The sequence below is a fragment of the Myotis yumanensis genome, unplaced genomic scaffold (genome assembly GCF_028538775.1).
Source record: "Myotis yumanensis isolate MYYU_CA2020_CCGP unplaced genomic scaffold, mMyoYum1.0.hap1 SCAF_12, whole genome shotgun sequence".
NCBI classification, from domain to species: Eukaryota; Metazoa; Chordata; class Mammalia; order Chiroptera; family Vespertilionidae; genus Myotis; species Myotis yumanensis.
This window is the reverse complement of record NW_027223763.1, coordinates 4,959,772-4,984,987: the sequence shown is the minus strand read 5'-3', so window position 1 is coordinate 4,984,987 and position 25,216 is coordinate 4,959,772. Positions and strand designations below refer to the sequence as shown.

The 25,216-nt window shown below is 56.1% G+C and overlaps 1 protein-coding gene across 1 annotated transcript; it reads left to right on the top strand.

The window, feature by feature from the left end:
- The first annotated feature begins 1,904 nt into the window (after positions 1-1,904).
- On the top strand, positions 1,905-23,610 carry MIGA2 (mitoguardin 2). Its single transcript, XM_070430486.1, has 16 exons — positions 1,905-1,970; positions 4,500-4,738; positions 5,492-5,702; positions 6,434-6,546; positions 7,525-7,642; positions 7,981-8,117; positions 13,105-13,222; positions 14,414-14,514; positions 15,038-15,153; positions 15,886-15,958; positions 16,143-16,229; positions 17,293-17,391; positions 17,650-17,784; positions 18,513-18,566; positions 19,754-19,870; positions 20,187-23,610. The coding sequence occupies exons 2-16, from the start codon at positions 4,643-4,645 to the stop codon at positions 20,388-20,390; spliced, it is 1,779 nt and encodes a 592-aa protein (XP_070286587.1). The 5' UTR covers positions 1,905-1,970; positions 4,500-4,642; the 3' UTR covers positions 20,391-23,610.
- The last annotated feature ends 1,606 nt before the right edge of the window (positions 23,611-25,216 follow it).

The window sequence follows — 25,216 nt, the reverse complement described above, 5'->3', positions numbered from 1 at the left end:
CCACCTCTCCTTGCCCTACAACTTCTAGGCGTCGTCTTTTAACCTGGTGGAGAGCTCCGTGCCTGGACCGGGACCCTCCCCGCCCTGATTCAGTCCCCTGCACGCCTGGCGTGTTTCTTTCCCATCACCTACCCCAGCCGATCCGTGAGAAAGCTGAGGTTTAGAGAAGGTACGTGACTCGTCCAAAGTCACAGGGAAAGAAGGGGAGGATTTGAGCCCAGAACCCAAGCAGTCCAGCGGTGGAGCCCGCTCTCCCCTGCTCCGGTTCCCTCTTCCTTGGTTCATCGGCTGCCACTCTCTGCCCCCTTGACTCAAAGATGCCAGGTGCACTGCCCTGGCCGGTCTGGCTCAGTTGGTTGAGTGTCGTCCCGTGCACCCAAAGATCACACCAAGCGGTAGCCGGTTCAACTCTGGGTCGGGGCTCGTGCCCAGGTTTCTGTACGGCCTCAGGTCAGGGTGCGTACTTGCGTATGGGGAAGGAAACCAATCTAGTTTCTCTCTCCCATCAATGTTTGTTTGTTCTCTCTCTCTCCCCCCTCTCTAAAATCAATAAAAAACGTATTAAAAAGAAAAAAGATGCCAGGTTCACTCTTGCCTCTGTGTCACAGCCCAGGCTGTTTCTGGAACTCCTTCCCCTTCTCTTTGTGCAGCTAATTCCTGCTTATTCTCTCGGTCTGCCCTTGGCTGTCCCTTTCTTTTGGAAGTCTCTCGCCTCCGCATCCCTGGGCTTTCCCCATGTGGACAAAAAGGGGCCACACGCTAACCTGACAGGCTCTGGGAAGGCCTTCGCGGCGGCCTTGCAAACTCAGAGACCTACAGTTACCACAAAGGGTGGTCTGAAATTAAAACGTTTTTAAATTAAAAAGCAGTCTATGGCCCTGGCTGGTTTGGTTCAGTAGATAGAGCGTTGGCCTGCAGACTGAAGGGTCCCGGGTTTGATTCCGGTCAGGGCCAGAAAATCATTTTTAAAAAAATATATATTTTTATTGATTTCAGAGAGGAAGGGAGAGATAAAAATATCAATGATGAGAGAGGATCACTGATTGCCTCCTGCACGCCCCCCACTGGGGATCGAGCCCACAACCCCAGCATGTGCCCTTGACCGGAATAGAACCTGTGACCCTTCAGTCTGCAGGCCGATGCTCTATCCACTAAGCCAAACCATCTAGGGCCAGAAAATCATTAAAAAAAAACACTTAGTTGCCCTAACCGGCTTGGCTCAGTGGATAGAGCGCCGGCCTGCGGACTGAAGGGTCCCAGGTTCTATTCTGGTCAAGGGCATGTACCTCGGCTGCAGGCACATACCCAGTAGGGAGTGTGCAGGAGGCAGCTGATCAATGTTTCTCTCTCACTGATGTTCCTAACTCCCTATCCCTCTCCCTTCCTCTCTGTAAAAAATCAATAAAATATATTTAAAAAAAAACAAAAAACTTAGTTGTACCCAGCTCTTCACACTGTTTTCTTCCAAGCCCCCCTAAAGCCCTGTGAGGCAGGAATTGCATCCTCGTTTTTACAGAGGGGTAAACTGAATAACTCCAGAGAGCTGAAGTGGTAGAACTCTGAATCCAAACCCGGTGTCTATTACAAGGCACAATTACCGAAGCCAAACACGTGGGCTCACTGGCCACAGCTTCCTTCACTAAAGCCCCTTCCACACCCGATTGCTTTTCTTTAGTCCCTTTAAGAGCTGCCCCGCCTCACTCAACCAGCCTTCGTGTCAATCTAAGCCCTCTGGCCAATCAAAGGATAAAAAGGATCACTTTCGTGCCTCAACCGCACTTAGAGGGCGGGGCAGAGGGAGACACATCCCTTTGACCAGAAGCCCGAGCGGCGCGGAATGGTTCAGAGACGCTCATTGGCCAAAGAGCGGCTTTGGCCCTGCGTAAGGCCACGCCCCCCGGCGGCTGAGAGGTTGGTTGCGCGGCCGCCGGGGAAGGAGACGCTGCCCTTTCGCAGCGATGGGATCCCGGGTGAGTGGCGGCCGGGGCTGAGCCCGCCGGGCGGTCGGGCCGCGCGGCAGGGCCCGGGACGGAGGCTTGCAGCAGGCGGGAGCCGGGCCGGCGCGGGGCCCTGGGTAGGGGCGCAGGTGTCCGGGCTCAGCCGGACTAGAAGGGCCCGGGTTGGAAGGAGCAGGTCCCTGGCCGTGGGCGGCGCGAGAGGTGGAACGGAAGGTGCCCGGTCAGGGAGGCGATGCTCGGGCCTGGAACGTGGTGGGCGTCGGAGCGGGGCTGGGAAAGTCCCCGGGATGGAAGGAGCGGGGCGTCGGCCGAGGCGGCGACTGTGGGCACCTGCCGGCCGCTCGGATACCCCGAGGTTCGGGGCGAGAGGGGCGGGGCCGACGGTGCTCCGGCAGGGGAGGTGTCGGGATGGAACGAGCAGGTTCTGGGGACGGGATGTTGCTGAGGTCAGTGTGGTGGTGCCCAGTGCCCTGCCCGGTCGTGCCGGTGGGGTGTCCGGGGTGGAATGGACTGAGTGAGTGAGGCTGGGCCGAGGGTGGTTCGCGGGAGCGCCTGGGTCAGGGTCGCTGCTGAGGTCAAGGCCGAAGGGGAGACTGCGAAGGCCAGAGCCATTCAGGGGAGCGTCCAGGGCAGCGGTTCTCAACCTGTGGGTCGCGACCCCTTTGGCGGTCGGACGACCCTTTCACAGGGGTCGCCTAAGACCATCCTGCATATCAGATATTTACATGACGATTCATAACAGTAGCAACATGACAGTTACGAAGTAGCAACGAAAATAATTTTACGGTCGGGTCCCAACATGAGGAACTGTATTTAAAGGGCCAGAAAGTTGAGAACCACTGGTCCAGGGCGAGGGGGTGGGAAGTGTGGGCATCAGGCGGAGGGTGTTGTTAGCGCTGGGGGAGGATGGAGTGAGCAAGTGACTGCCCAGGTGGGGACATGGCCATGGGTTTGTCATGGAGGCTTCTCCCTGGGTGGAGCCGGGGGCCGGAGAGAGGATGGCCAGGCTGGCTCTGGATCCGTCCTGGGCGTGAGGCAGGCCCAGGGGCTGCTCGGGACTTCCCTGCAGACACATGCCAGGCCTCTCAGCGGACTCCCTCCCGGGGGTGGGGCCAGGCTCAGCCTTATTTCTGCACGTGGGCTTCTTTCCTGGGACCCAGAAGCCCTTCAGGTGCGGCGTGGAGAGGTGGCAGTTGTAGCCTTGGGATCCCCCAGAGCTGAGGTCACATCCCTGGTTGGCCATTGACTCGGGGACTTCAGTCAGGCCGCTCACTTTTCGGAGCCTCGGTTTCCCCGTTGTGCACAGGGGTCGGGAGAGTTCTGTGAGGGACGAGACCCCAAGCCCTCCGTGGAGAGCCTGTCCGAGCCCGGCCCGTCGTCAGTGCTGGGGAGTAGCCGCTGAAGCGGGTGAGAGAGGCGGCTGATGGTAGAGCCCCGGCCCTGACCACCGGCAGTCACGTCGCTGGATTTGCAGCCTCCGGGCAGGAGGGCTCCTACCCTGGGCACGACGGCTTCCTCAGCCCCAGAACGTTCCCGGCAGCCCCCTCACACGCAGCCCAGCCCCAGAGCTAGGCTGACCGCGCTGTCCTCCCTTCCCACTCGCTGGGGAGAAGCTGTTTCTCGTGCTGGTCCAGTGACTTTGGCCACCATCCCAAGGAGACAGGGTCTGTGCTGGCCTGCACGTTCCTTCTGCTTGAGCTCCCAGGAGACCTCAAAGGCATCCTGGGCCTCGGGGGTGTGTGTGAGGAACACCCTGCAGGGTCTCGGGGACTGGGCTCTCTGTGGCTAGGCCACTGATTCGCTGCCTTGGAATGGGCGGTGGGGTACCCTGGGAGGGTCTCTGAAGACCCCAGGGGAAAGTTGCCCTTGTAGTCTGTCGTCTTCTGGGGCTTGCCACTTCCTGCTCCACGTCCAGTTCAGCACAGCCTGACGTCCGAGAGACCCTGGTCCAGGTTCTGCCGCTGCCTCACACCAGCTGTGTGTAACGTGGGCTCCTGGCAGCCTCCGTGGGCCTCAGTTTCCTCGTTGGAAGTTGGCACGGTTAGGAGCACAGGTAGAGAGCGTCTATTTACAGAATTGTCATCATTCAGTGAAATAATACACATGAAGAACTCAGCACAAAATATGCACAGATGTGTAAAGGCTATCATCATTATTGGAGGAAATAGCCTGCTGTTTTCATACTATAGTCCACAGGAAGTAAAACATTCTTGGCTTTGTGGGAGGTGAACACGTTGTCATGATTCTCAGTCAGGGGCCTGACCCTTTAGAGGCCTGAGGTTTTTGTTCAGCAAAAAAAGGCCATGACATTTGAGAGTGACCTCTCCATCTCCCGTCCCTGGGTCTGCTCTTGGGCGGAGACACTGCCTTCTGCTCCCAGGGCGCATGGTGGGCAGAGGGTCTGTGGGGCACTTGGCTGCCTTCCTGCCCGGGCCTGGCATTCCCAATGGAGGCTTTGCTCCTGCCTCACCCCCCAGGGCACCCTTGTGTGCATTTCTCTGTGCACATGTCCTGCGTCTGACTTGGTGGTCTGTCTCTCAGCTCCGTGAAGGGACCCTCTGGTATGCACATTCCTGTCTTTCCGGGCGGTGGATGGCTCCTGGGACTCAGCCAGCAACCAGTTGAAGACGTTCTCCTTGGAAACACACCACCCAAGGGCTCTGGCCTGGCGTGTTGGCCCGGCCATGGCGTTCCGGAGGACTGAGGGCATGTCCATGATCCAGGCCCTAGCCATGACGGTGGCCGAGATCCCTGTGTTCCTGTACACGACGTTTGGACAGGTAAAGAGTGGGTGGCCCGTGGTCCTGCCCTCTAACCACTCTGGTCCCCGAAACACTGAGCGTCAGGACAGCCGGGCCCTCAGTATTGCTGTTCAGGCATCCAGTGTCTCCTGTTTGAGCAGAGCAGGAAGGACGGGGTTAGGAGTCTAGGGCCCCTGGCCTGGCCTTTACCTGCCCACCTCAAATGTCTGTGCTGACCAGGCCTCTTGACACTCTCTGAGGCTCTGCCCCGGGGGATGCAGCGCCCCCGGAGGGGCTCCCAATCCAGCAGGCAGAGTGAGGGTGGAGTAGGGATGCAGATGGGGCAGTGGGTGGAGTGAATGTCATCATCTCCGAGAAGTCATTGAGGAATGGAGCTGGCAGGCCTGGGTTCCATTTCTGTCTCTGTCACCTTGAGCATGGGTCTTAACAACCAGCGTGAGCCTCAGATTCCTCACCTGGAGGAGGACAGGCATTCAGACAGGAAACGCGGGTAAAGTCCTGGTGCAGTGCCTGACGTAGCTGTTAGTCATGACCTGCTGGACCCCAGGTTGACCTTGGCATCATCATTTTGCCATCCCCAGCCCTCTCTTTACACCTCTGTGGTCCACATTTCAGAGCGGCTGCCAAGTCCCCTCTCTTGAGGTGGCTGTCTCCCCATTGTACCTGGTCCGCAAATATCCCCAGGGGCCTGGTACGTTCCCTGTTCCTTTGTGCTCCCCGGAGCGCCTCTCCAGGGGAGATGTAACCGGCTGTCTCCCTCTTGTCCTACAGTCTGCATTCTCGCAGCTGCGGCTGACACCAGGCCTGCGGAAGGTCCTGTTTGCCACAGCCCTGGGGACCGTGGCCTTGGCCCTGGCCGCCCACCAGCTGAAGAGGCGAAGGCGGAAGAAGAAGCAGGTCGGCCCTGAGATGGGAGGCGAGCATCTGGGCACGGTGCCCCTCCCCATCCTCATGGCCAAGAAGACCCCATCGGTGAAGAAAGGTAGGTGTGAGGTGGGGGGAAGGGCCTGACCTGAGTCAGGTCCCAGCTGGGCCCCTGTGAACTGTGGGGTCCTGGGCTGGTGACTTCCTGTCTACAAGCTCCTCTCACCTGGGAGGCGGTTGACAGCAGAACCTCCTTTCCCGAGTCACGTGAGGATGTGGTGGGTGACGGGGCCTGACCCGTGTCCCGGTGGTTCTCGTTATCTGGGGACTCTGGGAAAACCTGGGTCCGTGTGTGAAAGTGAATTTTCATTGTGAATTATCACTGCAGGAGGAAAGTTTTATCTTACAGTGGAAAAAAGGAGTTTCTAGATTTGTGTAGAACAGGCCTGAGAAATGCTGATTCGCTGGGTTTCTGTTTTGCATTGGCCCCTGGGAAACCGGGAGCTGCTTAGGCACCAACCTCTGTCCTTGGTGTATCTTCAAAAGTTGTTACCTTGAATCCTTTTTGGAAGGAGAATTGCAAACCAGCCACTCGCCCAGCAGCACTGGGCTAGGAAGGAGGCGGGGAAGTATCGGGGCCCCAGGCGCTGCTGGTGACAGGGATACAGTAGCGAGTGGCATGGGCCCAGCACTCTTCTGCCAAGTGCACAGCCCGGTGCTCTGCCGTCACCCTGACTTTGAAGGTCAGGATAGACTCCAGATGAGAGGGGAGGTGGTCTGGGGTGGGGAACGACCTGTTCAAAGGCTGATTGGAAGCCTGCGTGACCCCTTCTTTCCTGTTCCTCACAGGCTACTCCAGCCGGAGGGTACAGAGCCCCAGTAGCAAGAGCAACGACACCCTGAGTGGCATCTCCTCCATTGAGCCCAGCAAGCGCTCGGGCTCCTCCCACAGCTTGGCCTCGGTGAGGACAGGGGAGGACGGGAGGGTGCCAGGGTGCCTGCCACAGCCTCAGGCTCAGTCCGCAGCTACTGAGTCAGGTTCAGTCTCTTCCCTCAGGGGGCTATGGACTGGTAGGGAGATGGGAGTAGGGATTTCATTTAGTCTTTCATTTGTTCGTTCGTTCATTCATTCATTCATTCATTCATGCATGCATGCAGGCTATTAGAGATGGTTGCTGATCACTCACTGAGTGCCAGGCATCAGTGGGGAAAACATGGATAGGTGCAGAAGAGAAGCTGATGGCCTCTTGGGGAAGATACTTATCTATGAAAGTTCATTCATTCATTCATTCATTAGACATTGAGTGAACATCTGCTTTGTGCCAGGGACTCTTCTTGGTGCTGAGGATACAGAAATAAATAAGACAAAGAGAGATTATTTTCACTTGGGGAATGACTTTGGCTCATTCACTCATCTAGTTATTAATTCATTCAGTCAGGACTGAGCCCAGTGCAGAACTGGGCCTGCCCTGGGGACCAAGGGGTGAGCAAGAGATAGCTCTTGTCCTGGAGGAACCCAAAGCCCGTCACGGGAGGTGGCTGCTCGTGTGGGAGAGAGGCGTGGGAGTCAGTGGGCCCTGGCTGGCCCATATGTGCTGGGTGCTCCCTCAGTCTTCCTTGTCTGACTGGTGGCTGAGCCCCAGAGCAGAGAAAGGGCCCAGGGCGGGTTTTGTAGGAGGCTGCTGAGTCCCGGGTTGGGTGTTGGCCTCGATATTTCCTCCCACCCCGGCAGTTTCTGTGAGGTGTCGTCAGTGCTTGGAGTTGGTGGACCAGGTTGTGCTGAGGGCTTGGTCTCTGCAATCAGGGGCTGGCTCCAGGGATGGCATCTGGAGAGAGTGTCTGTGGCACATGGTCAGGCACTGGGGGCGGCCGGGGTCCTGTAGAGGGTCTGGAAAGGCCTCACCCCTTGCCCTTGGGTCTTTGCGCTGCTTGGCGCCCAGATGGTGGCGGTGAACGCATCCAGCCCCACAGCTGCGTGCTCGGGACCATGGGATGCCAGGGGGATGGAGGAGTCTGTGACTACCAGCGATGGCAATGCCGAGAGCCTCTACATGCAAGGTACAGGCCAGGAGGTGGCCTCGAGCTCCCCCGGGTGGGGCAGGACAGTGGGGAACGGCCCAGGCCAGGCCCTGCTTTGCAACCCACTTTCCCCTCCCTGCCCCCACACCCTCACTCCTGGTTTCCAGCCACTTCTGGGCAGGGGACAGTGTCCAGGAACAGATCTGATCTGAATGAAGGCCTATCAACTGACCGTCTTTCAAAAAGTGATCAGGACCCGGCCCACACGGCCCTGCTCGTTCTTGTCCTTCGGGGCCCTCTTGAGTGCCACTGCGCAGGGCCCGGCTGCTCTCCCTCTGCTGGGGCCTGACTCTCCCTTCTCTCTGGCCCGTGCTCAGGCATGGAGTTATTCGAGGAGGCTCTGCAAAAATGGGAGCAGGCGCTGAGCGTGGGGCAGAGGGGAGACAGCGGCAGCACCCCCACACCAGGGGACGTCCTCCGGAACCCTGAGACTGCTTCCGAAGTACTTTCTGAGGTAGGTGGTCCCCACCCCCTGACCATGGAGAGGTTGGTGGGCAGCCAGACTTTGGGAGGCAGCCTAGCAGCCCCGCTTCCTGCCAACCAGACACTCATCCCCTTGGATGGACTGTTCCCCTTGATCAGGTTGTCAGTCCAACCAATAAGGTGCCGAGCACATGCCTGGCACTTGGTAATTATGCAGTAAACCACAGTGATGCTCACACCCTGGTCCCGGCCACGCCTTCCTGCACGGCTGGTGGGAAAGAGCCTCTGTTCAGAGTTGAGTGGGTCACATGGCCTTTGTCTTTGTACTTTTGGGGGGCATTGTCTAAGTTTTCTACAGTGAACCTTCATTTCAATATCAGGAAAGAGAAATACAGTGAAGAAGCTAAAGTAAAACATTTTTGTGAAAAGCACACCAAATATATGTCCTAGGATGGATGTTCACTGAAGCATTATTTGGTAATAGTTGAAAAACTGGAAACTCTCTAATTCAGTAGGGTCTGCGATACTATGCAGCTGTTAAAAGGCCGAGGGATGGCTGGCCAGTGTGGCTCAGTGGTTGGGCATTGACCTATGAATCCGGAGGTCATGGTTCGATTCCCGGTCAGGGCACATGCCCAGGTTTTGGGCTCGATCCCAGGTAGGGGACATGCAGGAGACAGCTGATCAGTGATTCTCTGTCATTGATGTGTCTATCTTGCTCTCCTTTTCCCTTCCTCTCTGAAATCAATAAAAATATATTTTAAAAAACCTAAAAAAAGGCCAAGGAAAGTTATGTGGGCTGATAGGCTGCTATCGCCACGATATATCAAGTGAAAAAAGCAAGATGTAGAATGTGTATAGAATGACCCATGTGTGCATTTTTAAAAGCTACAGCCGTGCATCTGTGCGCCTCCTGGTAGCTGCTGATACATGTGTGCAGTTTTCCGTTCCTGTGACAGGTACACAACACGGGGAATTGCTAGCAGTGATCTATGAGGAGGGTCAGCAGGAAAGGTGGACAGGCTTTTATTGTACTTCCCTGTACTTTTCAGTAGCTTCCTTTACTGTGGACTTTTCTCATGCTGAGCACATGCCTGTGGGTGGGGTTTGTGTACATGGTGAGGTTGTGGGCCATTTCTGTTTTATTCTTTTATGTTTTAAAATATATTTTTATTGATTTCAGAGAGAAAGGGAGAGGGAGAAAGAGATAGAAACATCAATGGTGAGAGACTCATTGATTGGCTGCCTCCTGCACGCCCTCTACTGGGGATCGAGCCCGCAACCTGGGCGTGTGCTTTTGACCAGAATCGAACCTGGGGCCTTTCAGTCCACAGGCTGACACTCTATCCACTGAGCCAAACTGGTTAGGGCTGTTTTATTATTTACACTTTTCTGTATTAAAAACAAGGTCTTTCTGAGCTCCTGTGCTCTGCTGGAGCGAGGTCACACGGGGAGGGGCATCTCTTTGGGGAGCAGTCTGACATATCTGTCGAGGCAGTAGGGTGTTAGCCAGGAAATAGGAATGACTTCAGTTGTTGAAACAGGAGGCGGTTAATGCAGGGGGTTGGCTGCACAGGTGAGGGAGGAGCTGCCTTGTCCCAGTGCTAGAGGGGTGTGCCCAGAGCTCAGGTGCCAAGGCCGTGTCCTGGAAGCTAGCACAGGGGCTGCCAGCAGGGGTTGCCCCCACTTGGGTAGGGTGGGCGGGGTGGTGGGAGGCAGGAGGAGGAGGGAAGAGTTTCCTTGCCTTCCTCCCCACCCCCTTCTTTCCTCCACTTGTGCCTCTGTTGGCCGGGAGTCTGGCAATCAGAGTTTGTAGCAACAGGATGGGGACGGGACATGTCTGGCACAGCCTGTAACAACTTGGTGTCTGGGTCCTCCACCCCTGCTGGGGGCATGCTCTCAGGCCTGTCACACAGGCATGACCACCTGGTTGTGGACACAAAGGTTGGGAAATGCCTGTGGCGCAAGCAAGCCTTCAGTGCCCTAGGATGCAGCTGCTTCAGGTCACCTCTGCATGTGGGCAGACCGAGGGCTGTGTTAGGGCAGGGAGGCGGAGGGAGGAGCTTAATGTCCAAAATTGTACTTATTGCTAATGTTACATCGTAACATTATAGAACTTTCATTGTTCTTCTAATTGTGAAAACAATTAAATATTCCTTACAAAATAGTGAAAACTACAGAAATAGAAAAGAGTGGGAAAATAAGAGCTCGGGCTCTGATCTTGGACAAAGGCCCGTGCCCTCCCTGAGTGCTGGTGCCCTCGGTGGGACACCAGTGCCACCCATGTGATCCCGGCCCATAGTAGGTGCTCAATAAATGATCTTTGTCATCGCTGTTACTGATGCCCAGAACCCTTCATTCAAACAGAACCACTTGGTGTCCTTCTGGGTATTTTTCTATGTTAAACATTTTTTAACAAGTTTCTTGAAACATAATTCTTATACCATAAAATTCACCAATTTAAATTGTAGGCTTCAATGGCTTTTAGTATATTCACAGAGTTGTATGAATATATCACACAATCACAATTTTAGAACATCTTCATCACCCCAAAAAGAAATCCCATATTCTTAGCAGTCACACCTCCCCTCCTATGCCTCTGGCCCCACCCCCATCCCTAGGCAACCACTAATCTGCTTTCTGTCTCAGTAGATTTGCCTATTTTGGATGTTTCTTCAAATGGAATTAATCATATGTGGCCTTTTGTGACTTGCTCCTTTCACCTAACAAGTGTTTTCAAGGTTCATTCTTGTAACATGGATCACTGCTTTGTTTCTGTTTACGGCTGAATAATATTCTGTGTGTGGATACTCCACATTCTGTTTATCTGTTCACCATTTGGTTGACATTTGTGTTGTTTCCACTTTGTGGCCTTTATGAATGAGACTGCTGTGGATATTTGCGTATAGTCTTTGAGTAGACCTGTCTTCTCAGTTCTCGTGGCTGAGTGCTCAGGAGTGGAAGGCTGGGTCCTGTGGTTACTCTGTCTAACATTTTGAGGAGCTGCCAGGCTGTTTTCCACAGCAGCCCTGCGTTTAGTTCCCCACCAGCAGTGTACAAGGCTCTGACTCCCCACATCCTCCACCGAGCTGTTGGCACCTGACTTTTCCATCCCAGCCGCCTTCGTGGGTATGCAGTGGTGTCTCATTGTTCCTTTGGTTGCATTTCCCTGATAGTTAATGATGTTGAGCATCTTTTCTTGTGCTTATTGGCCGTTTGTATATCTTATTTGAAGAAATCTCTATTCGGATCCTTTGATTTACTTTCATATTGGTTACTTGTCTTTTTATTCACGGGTTGTAAGAGTTCTTTAGATAATCTAAATACCAGCCCGTTATCAGAGATATGATTTGCAAATATCTTCTCCCATTTGTTGGGTTGTCTTTTCACTTATTTATTTATTTAATTGATTTTAGAGGGAGGAAGAGAGAGAGAGAGAGAGAAGAGAGAGAGAGAGAGAGAGAGAGAGAGAGAGAGAGAGAGAGATGGGAGAGAATCAACATTGATCGGCTGCCTCCTGCATGCCCCCCCACACTGGGGATCGAACCCACAACCCAGCATGTGCCCTGAGTGGGAATCAAACCAGCGACCTCCTGGTGCATGGGTCAGTGCTCAACCAATGAGCCACATCAGCTGGGCCAAAAGTTTTTAATTTTGATGAAATTCAATATCTTTATTTTTTCTTTTGTCATTGGTGCTTTTGGTGTCATGGCTAAGAAACCGTTTCCTGACCAAGATCACTTCACAGAGACAGAGCTGGCAGAGCTCGGCCAAAGCTACAAGTGTCTGCAGGCCACAGGGAGCGGGGCCTTGCCCTATGGGAGGACTGAGCCAAGTGTCCGGTGGGCCTGGGGTCGAATCCCAGCTCTTCCAGGCTCGAGGTGGTGGGCGGGGCCACTTAACCTCCTTGAGTTTTCTCTGTGAAATGGGGTCATAATAATAGCTGCCTTGAGGGACACCAGGAGGATGAATTGTGAGGGGCCAGGTCCAGGGCAGGTGCTCAGTGAAAGGCAGCCATTTCCACCATGACTGTCCCCTCTGAGCTCTTCCGGCTCTTTCTCCCCAGTGGCCTCAGGCCCGGGGCAGCCCCTGTCTCCTCCCTGGGGTTTGGTTACGTGCAAGTGCAGGATCTGGCAGCCTCTGTGGAAACAGATTTGGGTCTGCCCGTGCCTGGCCCCTCGGACAAGATGAGCCTGGGGTTAAAGGAGCAGTGCCCCCTGCTCCCCTGTGCCCTGGCCTGGAAGCTGAGGGCGGCGAGGAGGTCGCTGAGGCCGCAGGCTGCTGCGTGTTGGGTCCAGTGGCTTCCCAGTCACACACAGCTCTTCTGGGCTCTGACTGCTCTCTTAGTCCAGCGATGATAACAGGCACAATAGTATTGTGACCGCTAACACTGACTGGTTGTCACGGCGGGTCAGTGCTCTGCAGGCCTTACCTCCTCGGTCACGCTTTCCCTGGGACCCTAGGAGGCAGGCGCTCTTATCTCGGTTTACAGATGGGGAAACTGAGGAGACTGAGGCTCAGAATGAGACTTTTTTTGCTCCAGATCACAGTTTGGAACTGGTGGGGCCGCTGTCAGAACCCAGGTCCGCTTGGGCCTGCAGCAGCGCTGCCAGTAGGAAGCCACTTACCTTGTTTAAAAGTTGCTAGAGACCACGTTAGAAAGTAAAAGAGAAACGGATGAATGAACTTGAACAATATATTTTACATAAGCTAGTATGTCCCAAATGTTACCATTTCACCGTGTGATGGACAGTCACCAAGGGCATTTATTTATTTGCTTGGTACTGAGTCTTTGAAACGCAGTGTATTTATACCTGGGACTGGCCATTTCGGGGGCTCTCTGGCCACATGTGGCTCGTGGCTCTGGATTGGGCAGCTCAGGTCTGGATCTGCGCTCTCCCTGTGGGTCCCAGAGCCCGCTCCTCTCTCCAGAGGCGGGCCACCGTTGTTGGTGAGGGAAGGGGCTGTTGGCATGGGAGCGTGGAGGCCTGGGTTGACAGTCGCTGTTTTAACCGCAGCCAGAGTCACAGCGAAGGGAGTTTGCAGAGAAGCTGGAGTCCCTGCTACACCGGGCCTACCACCTGCAGGAGGAGTTTGGGTCCACCTTCCCCTCCGACAGCCTGCTCCTGGACCTGGGTGAGCTGGACCCACAGGCTGCGGTGGGGTGGGGCGGGGAGGCAGTGAGAGAACTGGGGTGCGACCCCCTCAGTGCATCAGGCAAACCAGAATCCCCAGGGCCCTCAGACTTCCTCCAACCTATTGCACAGATAGGTAAACTGAGGCTGCTGGGAGGGTGGGGGCAGAGGCGTTCCTTGACCCATGGTAGGCAGGAGCAGAGCTGGGATGAGGCCCTGAGAGCCCCTGGCCCCATCCCCTGGCTATTCTAGGCCTTTGGTTTGCATCTTTTCCTGTGGACACTGGGTTGATGGAGGGGACGACTCACAAGATTAGCCCAGAGCAGACCAGAGGTCCAAGAGCACAAGTCTTGCTGTTACCCTGCCCCACTGGGGTAGAGGGCCGTGACATCATGAGGGAGCGAAGTTATGCAGCCAACAGTTATGTCCAAGTGGCTGCTGGTGCCAGAGCTGTGCAGTGAACCTGAGGACCCCGGGCTCTCCTGTGTGCTGTCAGCCCCGGGCGGGGGGGGCGGGGGGGGCGGGGGGGGTGGGGGGGGGGAACAGTGGACTCCTGAGTGTCCAGCTCCCTCCCCGCTCTATCAGGGGTGACACAGGCCCAGCAAGGGCTGGCCAGGGAGACACGTTTCCCACACCTCTCCCTGAGCGGCTTTGCCTGTCGCGGGGTCCTGTGTCCTTGGCCTCCCATGTGGCAGAGGAGGTGGGGGGGCTTTTAGGGTGATGGGCCCCGAGAATTTGTTTCACAAGCCTTTCCTGGTGCTTTTGGAGGTCCAGACCCTCTCGGCCTTTAGGCAGGTGAGGATGGCAACACCGAGTAGGTGGCCCGTGGACTCCCTCGAGCCCTTTGCTATCTATCAGTGGCTACGTTTCAGCCTGTCAGCGGGAAGCGACTTCCCCTGAAGAGCTCGGGGCCACCAGGTCTCGGGGCCCAGCTGTGTGGCTGTGGGCAGGTTCCTTCAGCAGCCTCGTTCCACACCTAACTGTGCCCACCTCCACGGATGTCTTAGGACGGAAGGAGGCCACTCCTTTGAGGCACTGAGCCCGGGGTCTTCACGTACAAGTGCTCAGTAAATAGGACCTCTGCTCGTCAGCCTCATCCGCCCAGAGTCAGGTGTTCTAGGCTCTGAAGCTGCGCATCCCGCTCTGTGCTGCCGGGAGTCTCAGCTCAGCCCTTCCTTCCTGCTCTCCCCAGAGCGGACCCTCATGCTGCCCCTGTCCGAGGGCTCGCTGCTTCTGCGGGCGGACGATGAGGACAGCCTGATCTCGGACGATTCCTTCTTCTCTGCTACCGAGGTGAGCGGGGAGGTGGGTGGACACAGAGGATGGGTGGAGGGAGGCCTGTGCGACCCTGGGTGAGCACGGTCATGGGAAAGTACAGCCATTTCCTCCTCCGGGAGCAGCATTTGGCAGTCACCACGGCTGCTCCCCGGGACTCGTGCAGTGGCTGGGGATGGGGAGGCCTGAGAAGCCAGGGGTTCCAAGTCTTAATGGTGAGGGCAGGGTCTCTGCCCACTGGCTCCAGCCCACGCTGACCTCTCCCTTCTCTATGCTGCATGCCCATTGCTTGGCATTAGTCTGCTGCCATGGCCGTGTCAGGACAGCTGTCCTGGCCTGGGTGAAGGGCATGGGCTCAGGCCCAGTGTACGGTCCCTTGGGGAAGAACCCCTGGAGATGGGGACACTGAGGGCCAGAGCTGGGCTTGAACCCGGGCTTCTGCCTCCTTCTGACATCTCCTCTGGGCATCGGCCCTCACCCTCTGGGCCGCTGTTGACACAGGCTGTGACGTGACGGTCCTCTTCCTCTGCACCCTCCCCAGCTCTTTGAGTCCCTGCAGGTCGAAGATTACCTGATCCCACTCTCCAGGCCCGCTGCCGCCTACGAGGAGGCGCTACAGCTGGTGAAGGAGGGCAAGGTGCTCTGCCGGACCCTCAGGTGAGCATGGGGGGCGGGAGGCCAGGAGCAGGGGGCGGCTGGGCAGGCCCTGTTCCCCTTGGAGGAGGCCGGAGAAGCCAGCGGTCTTTGGTGAGGACTCAACTGGGCCAGGCTCACTGAGGGCCACGATGGGCTGGCAGCGGCTCCTGCCCCATCAAGGAGGGCCTAGGATGGTCCCAAGTACCGTGCTTGACCTAAGTTCTTGGAGGGGTCCAGCCACAGAAACACGGGGCCTGATCCTCAGCCCTGTGTCCCTTTTTGTGGGACTGTAGGTATCTTACTCATTTTACATGAGTTTTTCTCAGAACTTGGCTTTTGGTCGTGACTCCACATTTAAGTTATGTTTCAAGTTCACTGACAGAAATGGTTGAAAGCTGGAGTGGGAGTCCTGGTGATTGAGATAAAGGGTAGGCGGACCCAGGTGGGCAGCAGCCCCCTGCCTGTCGTCCTGCCACCTGGGAGCAGTTGGCCATTTCTGTCCTTTGCTAATTAGGGCCTAAAGGAGGCCACAGTCAGCCCGACCCCCAGTGACCAGACCTGCCAGGGTTATTGAGGCTGACGTCCTCAGAGAGCATCCAGTCAGCCTCTTCCTCTGGTTTGGGGAGACTGAGGCCTAGAGGGGGGCAGACACCTGCCCAAGGTCACACTGTCAAGCCAAGGCAGGGCCACCTAGAGCTCCACTCAGAACCACACGGAGGCCCAGGTTGCCTGACTGCTTGTGCTTCCCCTCAGGACAGAGCTGCTGGGCTGCTACAGTGACCATGACTTTCTGGCCAAGCTGCATTGTGTGCGGCAGGCGTTCGAGGTGGGTTGTGATGCAGGCACCTGCCGAGGTGCCGTCGGGATGGGGCAGTCAGGCAGGCCTCCTGCTGGGCCTGCTCCCACACGGGCCCCTCTGTGTGCCTGGGTCACTTGCTTAACACAGTTACTGCCCTCCTCATGGCTGCGGGGGACCACCGGCTGGGCAGCTCACCCCACCCCTTCCTCAGGGCCTCCTGGAGGACCAGAAGCACCAGCTCTTCTTCGGGGAGGTTGGCCGGCAGATGGTGACAGGCCTGATGACCAAGGCTGAGAAGGTACTGACGGGCGGGGGGGGCTTCCTTTCAGGTTTTCTTCCCCCCTCATCTTGTTTTTTTCTGTTTTTTAAATTTATTTATTTATTTTAACTATGACACTTATTTTTAATTGATTTCAGAGAGGGAGAGAGATAGAAACATCAGTGATGAGAGAACCATTGATCAGCTGCCTCCTGCATTGCTCCACATCCTGCCTGTAGGCTGCCTTGTTCTCTCATTACTCAGTGAGCTCCAACCCCACCCAGTTCACATCTTAGCGAACATTGGTCCAGTGCCTCCTCTGCACATGGCTCTGTATAAATGGCATCAACCTGTCCGTGCTGTTCTGTGTCAGCTCCATCCTGCCTGGCTCTTGGGCATGTCATTGATCTCACAAAACCTCAGTATTCTTAACTGTAAAGTGGGAATAATACCAGAATGTCCCTCATAGAACCATAGGAATTAGATGAGTGGGTCTATATTAGATCAGTACCTGGCACATACCTGCTTTCCGTGTCCATATGCGCATCCACACCTGCAGGCTGTGCCGCAGCTAAACTCGTAGTCCCGGCGAGTGAAGCATCTGTCCTGAGTGCTGGCAGCCTTGGTGCCGGCGGCAGCGGTCTTACACACTATTGATTGCTGAGGCCCAGGCACAGGGCTGATTGTGTCACGTGCGTGGCTCATTGACTCCCCCCAGAAAAGGCCCATGAGTTGGTGCTGTAGCTTCTCCCATTTCACCCGTGAGGCTCAAGGTCAGAGAGATTTGGATCTTTGGCTGCCTGACTCAACCTCATGACCTCACCCATCCTTCCAAAGTGAGCTCCCGCTGCGGCATGTGGCATCTCCTGGGCGGCCGTGGGTGCTCAGGAATGCGCTGGTCTGAGACGTTGCTGGGCGCTGGTGTTGGGTCTGTCCTGCAAACGCCCTGTTCTCTGCAGAGGCACATCGAGGTGGGCAGGGGGCCCTTCTTGCCTCCTTTTCTCGGCCCTGGCCCTGCCTTGGCATGTCCCCATCTATGGCCAGCCTGTCCCTGGGGACCTATTCCAGCCGGATGACCCGAACAGACTGTGCTTCTCCCCAGAGCCCCAAAGGCTTCCTGGAGAGCTACGAGGAGATGCTGAACTATGCTCTGCGGCCAGAGACCTGGGCTACCACACGGCTGGAGCTGGAGGGCCGTGGGGTGAGTTTATTTGTGCTAAATACCTGAGACCCTGAGCAGGGAGGGGGTGCCTGTGCCAAGCTCTGCCTTGATTCCGAGAGTCTGAGATGGCTCCATCCGTGCTACAAGCCCCAGTGTCTGCTCTGTCCTAGGCCAGGCCGTGAGAGGGATGGCCCCAGCTGCACCCCATTGTAGAGCAGGGAGGGGTCTGCTCACCCATGAGGCCCACACCTGCCCTTGCCCCATCTGGACCTCCCTTACGCAGCCTGCCTCCCGCAGGTGGTGTGCATGAGCTTCTATGACATCGTGCTGGACTTCATCCTCATGGACGCCTTCGAGGACCTGGAGAACCCCCCGTCCTCCGTGCTCGCCGTCCTGAGGAACCGCTGGCTGTCCGACAGCTTCAAGGAGACGGTGGGTGGCTGCCCGCACTCCCAGCACACACTTGCATGACCCTACATGATGGCCTGGACCCCGATTCCCTCCATCCCTGGCTTTGGGCACCAAGGCTGGGCTCCCCACCCATCAGTCAGCTGTCACCGCCCTGGGCAGGCTCCTCTCCCCTCTGCCCTGAAGAAGCTTCCCAGGGACCCACTGCTATCCTGGCAACACTGCAAAACTAGCGTCCTGCGCCTTTTCCTCCCGCGCTGTGCCTTCACGTCAGTCTGCTCATTCTGTGCTGGCGCTCATGCTCTCGACTCTAATGCATCCTGTTCAATCAAGTTAAATGGGGAAAGGAGAGGAGCTAACTGCAGGAGAGCACTGGGCTTAGGGCCCCGCAGGGCCACTCAGGAAGCTGTGACCGTGGCAGGGGGTGGAGAGGGCTGGGTGGTCTTCACAGGCAGTGTCCAGGCGGTCACCGTGGGTCCCACACCACTGAATGAGATGGGGTGCTGGCTTATGGCCATGCTGCAGATCAGGAAACAGGCCCAGAGATGTTCAGTGGCTAGCCCAGGGCCCCACAGGGCTAAGCGTTAGGGGTACGATCAGACTTAGGTGTATCTGATTCCTAATTGAGGGGAGGAAAAGACAGAGCTCAGGCACCAGGCCCTGTCTTCCTGTGTGGGGGTCTGGGCTGGGGGATGGGCAAGGACTGCCCCCCGGCCTGTTACTCGGCTCCCATTGTCCTGTCTCTGGTTTAGGCCCTGGCCACTGCTTGCTGGTCAGTCCTCAAAGCCAAGAGGAGGCTGCTGATGGTGAGTGACCTGAGGGGGCCCCTGGCGAGTGCTGTGGGGGGCTCTGAGTGTGGCGCTCAGCTGACCCTCCCATTGGGGTGTGCTGGCCCCTGGTGGTGGCAGGACAGGGTAGGACAGTGATGGCGAACCTTTTGAGCTCGGCGTGTCAGCATATTGAAAAACCCTAACTTAACTCTGGTGCCATGTCACATATAGAAATTTTTTTTTTAAATATATTTTATTGATTTTACAGAGAGGAAGGGAGAGGGATAGAGAGTTAGAAACATCGATGAGAGAGAAACATCGATCAGCTGCCTCCTGCACACCTCCCACTGAGGATGTGCCCGCAACCAAGGTACATGCCCTTGACCGGAATCGAACCTGGGACCTTTCAGTCCACAGGCCGACGCTCTGTCCACTGAGCCAAACCAGTTAGGGCAAGATTTATATTTTTTATATTTATTTTATATATTTAAATGCCATTTAACAAAGAAAAATCAACCAAAAAAATGAGTTCGCGTGTCACCTCTGACACGCATGTCATAGGTTCGCTGTCACTGGGGTAGGGTGTGAGAAGAATGGGGCTGGTGCAGGGAGGCCTCGCCGAGCCCCCAGGCCTGGCTGCACCTTTTGGCCTCTGTCATAGCACTGGCCACCTGTCCTACTAGCACCTCTCCCTTGACCAGGAGCACCTTCATCTCACCCTGCAGGGCCTGGCTGAATAGGGCATCGGGAAATGCTAAAGGCATCAGAAGAGGGGACGGGGCACCCTTGGGGGAGGAAGGGCAAAGGCAAGGCATGGCAGCTGGCTCAGAGGAGGCGCCTGGGTGGGGCAGGATGCCCCAAGGGCAGGCAGAGCGGCCACTCCGCCATTGGGCTGCTGTTATCTGCACTCCCAGGCGGCGGCTGGGTGCACTATCGGGGCTGCAATCCATAGTTCCTCTTCGCCAGCCAGGCTCTGCTGCCCAGCTGATACCAGCTGCTGCCAGTACACACTCTGGGCACTTCTTGTGCTGACCGCAGGCCCCTCCTTATGCAGCCCTCACAGCAGCCCCGAGCTCACCCCCATTCTGCACAGGTGAAAACAGGGCCTTCCTTAGTCACTTGCCCAGGGTCACCCAGCAAGGATGTGAACAGCCAGGCCTCCCTCTAAAACCCAGATCTCAAGATGACGCCAGGGTCCCAGGCTCAACCTTGCTCCCCCACAGGTGCCTGACGGCTTCATCTCTCATTTCTACTCCGTATCGGAGCATGTTAGCCCCGTCTTGGCCTTTGGCTTCCTTGGACCCAAGCCCCAGCTCGCCGAAGTCTGTGCTTTCTTCAAGGTGAGCAGAGTGCTGAGGCCACTGCTCCCGCCTGGGCCTGCCTGTCCTGGCTCCTGGGATTGGAGCCCTGGAGGGTTCCAGGAGTGCAGAGAGGGCTGGGCCTGCTCCTCAGAAACCCAGTGGGTACCCGGAGAGCATGCTGCCCCTTCCACTGGGAGCCTGGCCCAGCGGGTCTGAGGAAGCCCTGGTACCAGAACCCGAGGACACGAGACTCGGTCGGGGTCCCAGAGGTCAAGGGGAGGCTTTGGGGGGTCTGGAGGCCATCAGGGGTGGGCAGGGGCTTGGGCCCAGGTCTCATGACAGCCCTGTACCCCAGCACCAGATCGTGCAGTACCTGAGGGACATGTTTGACCTGGACAACGTGCGCTACACCTCGGTGCCAGCACTGGCGGATGACATCTTGCAGCTGTCCCGGCGCCGCAGCGAGATCCTGCTCGGCTACCTGGGGGCACCGGTGGCCAGCAGTGTTGGCCTGAATGGCATGCTGCCCCGAGAGAACGGTCCCCCGGAGGAGCTGTAGCCATGGCGGGCACAGGCTGGGGAGGGGTGGCTGCTGGGCCTCGTCCACGTGGGTGATGGCAGAGACAAGGTGCCTCCTCCCTCCTTTGGGTTGACAAGCAAGGGCCGGGCATCTGTGCCATCAGCAGCTCAGAGCCCAGGCCGTGGTAGCCAAGGGCGGTTGCCCCTGACCTTGCCCCACCCCCAATCATCTGGGAATCCCCAAGGCCTGGGGGTAAACTTCCATGGAGAGGGAGGGAGCCCCTTGGGGCCCGTCTGACTGCCCTCAGCGGTCCCTGGGGAAGCGGAGGCTGGACCAGTGGCCAGTGGGGCCTGAGGGAGAAGAAGGTAGTGAGAGAGAGAGAGGAAGGTGTTGTGAAGAGAATTGGGGCAGGCAGAGCTGGGGTGCCCTGGGTGTGGGACCCCAAAAGCTCCCACCACCCTAGGCTGTTGATGGGTGGCTGGGAGGGTGGAGGTGAAAGGTGGGGATGGCAGGGCTCTGGGTGAAGGTCATCTATGTCCTGAGCTGGAAGGAACCTGGGCTGAGAGGTCTCAGAATCCAGGCCCACGGCTGGCCAGTCCCGACGACCCCCGCCACCACCCGAGAGAGCTTGCAACTCAGAGAGTGAGGGTGGGGCCTCCAAGGGGCTGTGAGCACCATGGTGGCGGCAGGCGTGGCCGGCAGGAGGGGCTCTCCTTGTGCTCACATCTGGGTAGGGACGGGGCACCGACAGACCCAAGCACCACACAGGACATTGTTCTCTGACATCGCCCTCCCTGCCAGAGCCTGTCACCTCCTCCCGCTTCTGCCACCACCAGACAGGCGGGCTGGTCCTGCCGCCCACCCACCTCCCTCTGTGAGCCCGGAACTCTCCGGGTGGTGCTAGGTGCTGAGCTGGAGGCTCGGACGGGAGTCCTCTCAGGCCTATCACCTGTGCTGCCATCGCTGGTGGCCCCAGGAGTCAGGGGCCCAGGGACCACACTGGGGGAGGTCAGGAGGTGGACGGCTGGTCCAGCCCCCCAGCCCTCACTAGGACAAGAAACCGCCCAGCACTTGGATGCGCACGTGCTCTGGAGTCCGCGCAGGGCCCGCCTCCCCGCTGGTCCTGCCGATGGGGGCAGTCGCACTTGTCTCACGCCATTTGTCCCCGTCGCAGGGTCTCTGTCAGCCCTGCATCACTTCTCTTAGGGTGTTTCACCTGAGCTGGGGCTTTTTATTTATTGCCTTAACACTTTATTTTGAGGTTCTGCCCCGTCCAGGTTGGGAGGCCTGTGAGAGAAATAGGCTTCTCCCAGTTCTCCATTCCCTGGATTTGGGGACTGGCTCCTCAGGCCGTGTCCCTCTCCCTGAATGGCCAAGGGGCCCCAGGGGTGGGGTGATCTTGCCCATTTGGGTGGGGAGAGAGGGGAGATGGGCAAGGGAGATATGAGCCTACTTTCCTCCTGGAATCCCGTCCCTCTGCAACCCCCTCCCCACCTTCCCATGCTTCCCGGACTGGAGGAGGGCTGTGCACTAACCGGGTCCGGCTCCGGAGGGAAGGACCGGGGTGGCCTCCTCCACCCCAACATTCCGTTCATTTACTTACCCTGCGCTGTGAATGTCATCTCGGGCCTGGCCCCGCCTACTGATTTACTTCTGAATCACACACAAGTGGCATTTCCATTTTGTCTGTTTACACACCCATGCGCTGCCCCGGCACCTGATCTGTTGCAGCTTCTAACTTCCGTGTGGTAGAGCTCTGTGCACTGACTGCGAGTCAAATAAATGATCTAAAGGATTTCCCTCCAAGTTGCCATGCTGCTGGGTACATATATGTGGCCAGCTACTTCTCGGACCACAGCTGGGGACCCCCTCTTTGGGGTGCAGTTAGTGGAGGTTTCAGGAGGGCAAGGGTCAAGGACAGCCTGGTAGGGGCTGTGAGTCCACTTAGCCTGACAGGGTCCACATGGCCCTAGGCAGGGAGGCCCCTGAGCGGGGGAGTGGCCAGTGAAATGCTCGGGGGCACAGGTGTGGGTGGGCGGCCTGGGTGTGGGTCAGCTCAGGCAGCATCTAGGTGAGGCTTCTGTCCGAGCCTCTGTCCACATCTGCAAGATGCAGGTGTCGGACGAGGCCAGCAGTGTAGGGTCAGGCTCAGTCACTAAGCCTGCGCTGGTGGGAGCCGGGGTGAGGGGCTGGGACAGGTGGGAGCAGAGCAGATCTGAGCCTGCTAGATATTCAGGTGTTTTCATGGGCAGTTGGGCTCTGCAAGGTTTATGTGAAGGGTATTTTAAAAACAAAATAGCTTCACTTTGAAAAGTTTCAGGTGTACCAAAGAGTTAAAAAGAAATGCATATAAAGACTACCCATAAAACCAATCCTCAAGTCAGTAATTAACATCTTGCCATTTCTTTAAAAAAATTTTTTTAAAATATATTTTAGTAATTTTTTTACAGAGAAGAAGGGAGAGGGATAGAGAGTTAGAAACATCGATGATAGAGAAACATTGATCAGCTGCCTCCTGCACACCCCCTACTGGGGATGTGGCCACAACCAAGGTACATGCTCCTGGCCGGAATCGAACCTGGGACCCTTCAGTCCGCAGGCCGACGCTCTATTCACTGAGCCAAACCAGTCAGGGCTAAAAAATTTTTTAGAGTAAGTTCTAGACATGTACTTCATCCCTAAACACCTGAACAAGCAGGTCTTAAAAATAAGGCAGTTCTCTGGCATGACCAAAATACCATAATCACACCTGGAAAGTGTATCACTGATTCTCTAGTATCTGCTGGGATTCTGAAAAGTTTTTTTTCCCGGCAAAGAAAAATGCCTGACTCCCCTTTGCGGATTTTAGAGACGCAAGCCAATCTGGTCACCTCCGAGACTAGCAAGTTGTTTTGTTGGATTGAAACAGCTTTATTGAGGTATAACGTGTGCCATAAAATTCATTTGCTTTAATGATTTTTAGTAAATGTACAGAGTGCAGCTGATACCATAGTATATTTTTAGAACCTTTCCATCGCCACAAAAAGACCCCTTGTGTCCTTTTGCAGTAAATCCCCCAGCCCCCAGGCCGCCACCAATCTACTTTTTCTCTCTTGATTTGCCTCTTCTGGACATTTCTGTAAATGGAATCCTACAGTCTGTGATCTTTTGTGCTTGGTTTCTAATGATGTTTCTGAGATTTGTCCATTTTACGGCAGGTACCAGTAATTTATTTCTGTTGCTGACTAGTTTCCAACAATAAGTTTTTCTGTTTTTTGAATACCACTGTGGACTCCTGGGTTTTTATTTGATATGTACAGTTACAAGCATTCTTCTGATGCTCATTTGGCCAGTGAGAGCCCCTTTGAGCTGGTTCCTGGGTCCTTTTGATGCACGCACACCCCTCCTTGTCCCCATCAGTTTTCGAGCACTTCATTTCTACATGACATGTCCCTAGAAGCCAGAACCTGCGAGACCAGAGCTGGGAGAGCCCTGCGGGAACCCTGGCCCCCTCCTGTGGCAGACAGCGGATTGCCTGGGAATTCAAATACAGAAGTTCCTGACGAATAAATGAACCTCTAACTTAGAGGGCAGCAGCTGACACGTTTTGGGGAAATAGGCCCAGAGAGCGAAAGAGTTTGCACATAAACCAGTGTTAGACTTTGGACCTCTAATTTCAGGGCTACCCTCTCTGAACTCCCTGCCAGGGGAGAGGCCAGAGTGAAAGGCCAGCCAAACCTGGGATAACTGGGCACTCTGGAAAAGCCTAGGTCTCGGGGCTTGTAGAGGGTACCGAGGGTAGTGGGAGGAGACAGCAGTTTGGCTCATGGGATGTAGGATGGTTCAGAACCTGGGACTGCCCATCAGGCAGACCTGGGTTCAAATCCTGCCTCTGCCATGTTCGAGCCAGGTGACCTGGCAAGTGGTAGGACACTCTGAGCCTTACTGTCCGCAGCTATAAAGTGGGATCATTAAGAGCTGCCTTGCAGGCTGTTGGGAGGATAACACAAGTGACTAAGGCTGGAACACTCCCAGGATGCTCAGCAATACCAGGGGCATCACTGACCTAACTCTCAGCTCAGGGAGGAGGCAGATGACTTGCAACCTCCCATGGGTCTCCCTGTAGCCCTCACACCTGCACTAGCCCTTTGTCCACACGCTGGGTCTGACCTGTCATCTCTGCCATCTCCTGGGACCCTACAGTGGCTCCTGGGCACATCTCCAACAGACATGCATCCGTAAGTGCAGCAGAGGTATGCACAAGGATGTTCCTAGCAATGCTGTTTGCAACACAATAAAGAGAAAAAATGTTTAGAGAGTGGAATGGAAAATAAACAGCGGTATGTTCGCACTATGGAATACCATATGGCAATGAGAGTGAACAAATGACAACTAGAGGCCAGAGCGTGGATAAATCTCACAAACACAATGCTAGTGAAAGAAACCACACACAGAAAGTACATATGGGTGGGGCAAAAGTGGTTTGTCTGGCAAATAATCTCTATAAAAGCCTATGGGACCGGCCAACCGGCTGGTAGCTATGATGCGCACTGACCACCAGGGGGCAGACGCTCAATGCAGGAGCGGAAACCACAGGCATGGAAACATGGAACAGACTGATGAATCTCAGAGAGAAGCGGGGAGGGTGGGAAGAGATTAACCAAAGATCTTACATGCATACTAGAGGCCTGGTGCATGGATTTGTGCACCGGTGAGGTTCCTTAGCCTGGCCTGTGGCGATTGGGCCAAAACCGGCAGTCTGACATCCCGCGAGGGGTCCCGGATTGCGAGAGGGCTCAGGCCAGGCGAGGGGCCCCATGGATTCGTGCCCTGGGCCTCTAGTATAATAAATAATAATACAAGTGTAAACCTACTTTTGCCCCACC

Coding starts and splice junctions, on each gene's coding strand:
- MIGA2 (XM_070430486.1), top strand. CDS start 4,643: ATGGCGTTCCGGAGGACTGAGGGCATGTCCATGATCCAGGCCCTAGCC. Junction 13,223..14,413: donor CAGCCTGCTCCTGGACCTGG/GTGAGCTGGACC, acceptor TGCTCTCCCCAG/AGCGGACCCTCATGCTGCCC. Junction 17,392..17,649: donor TGGAGCTGGAGGGCCGTGGG/GTGAGTTTATTT, acceptor TGCCTCCCGCAG/GTGGTGTGCATGAGCTTCTA.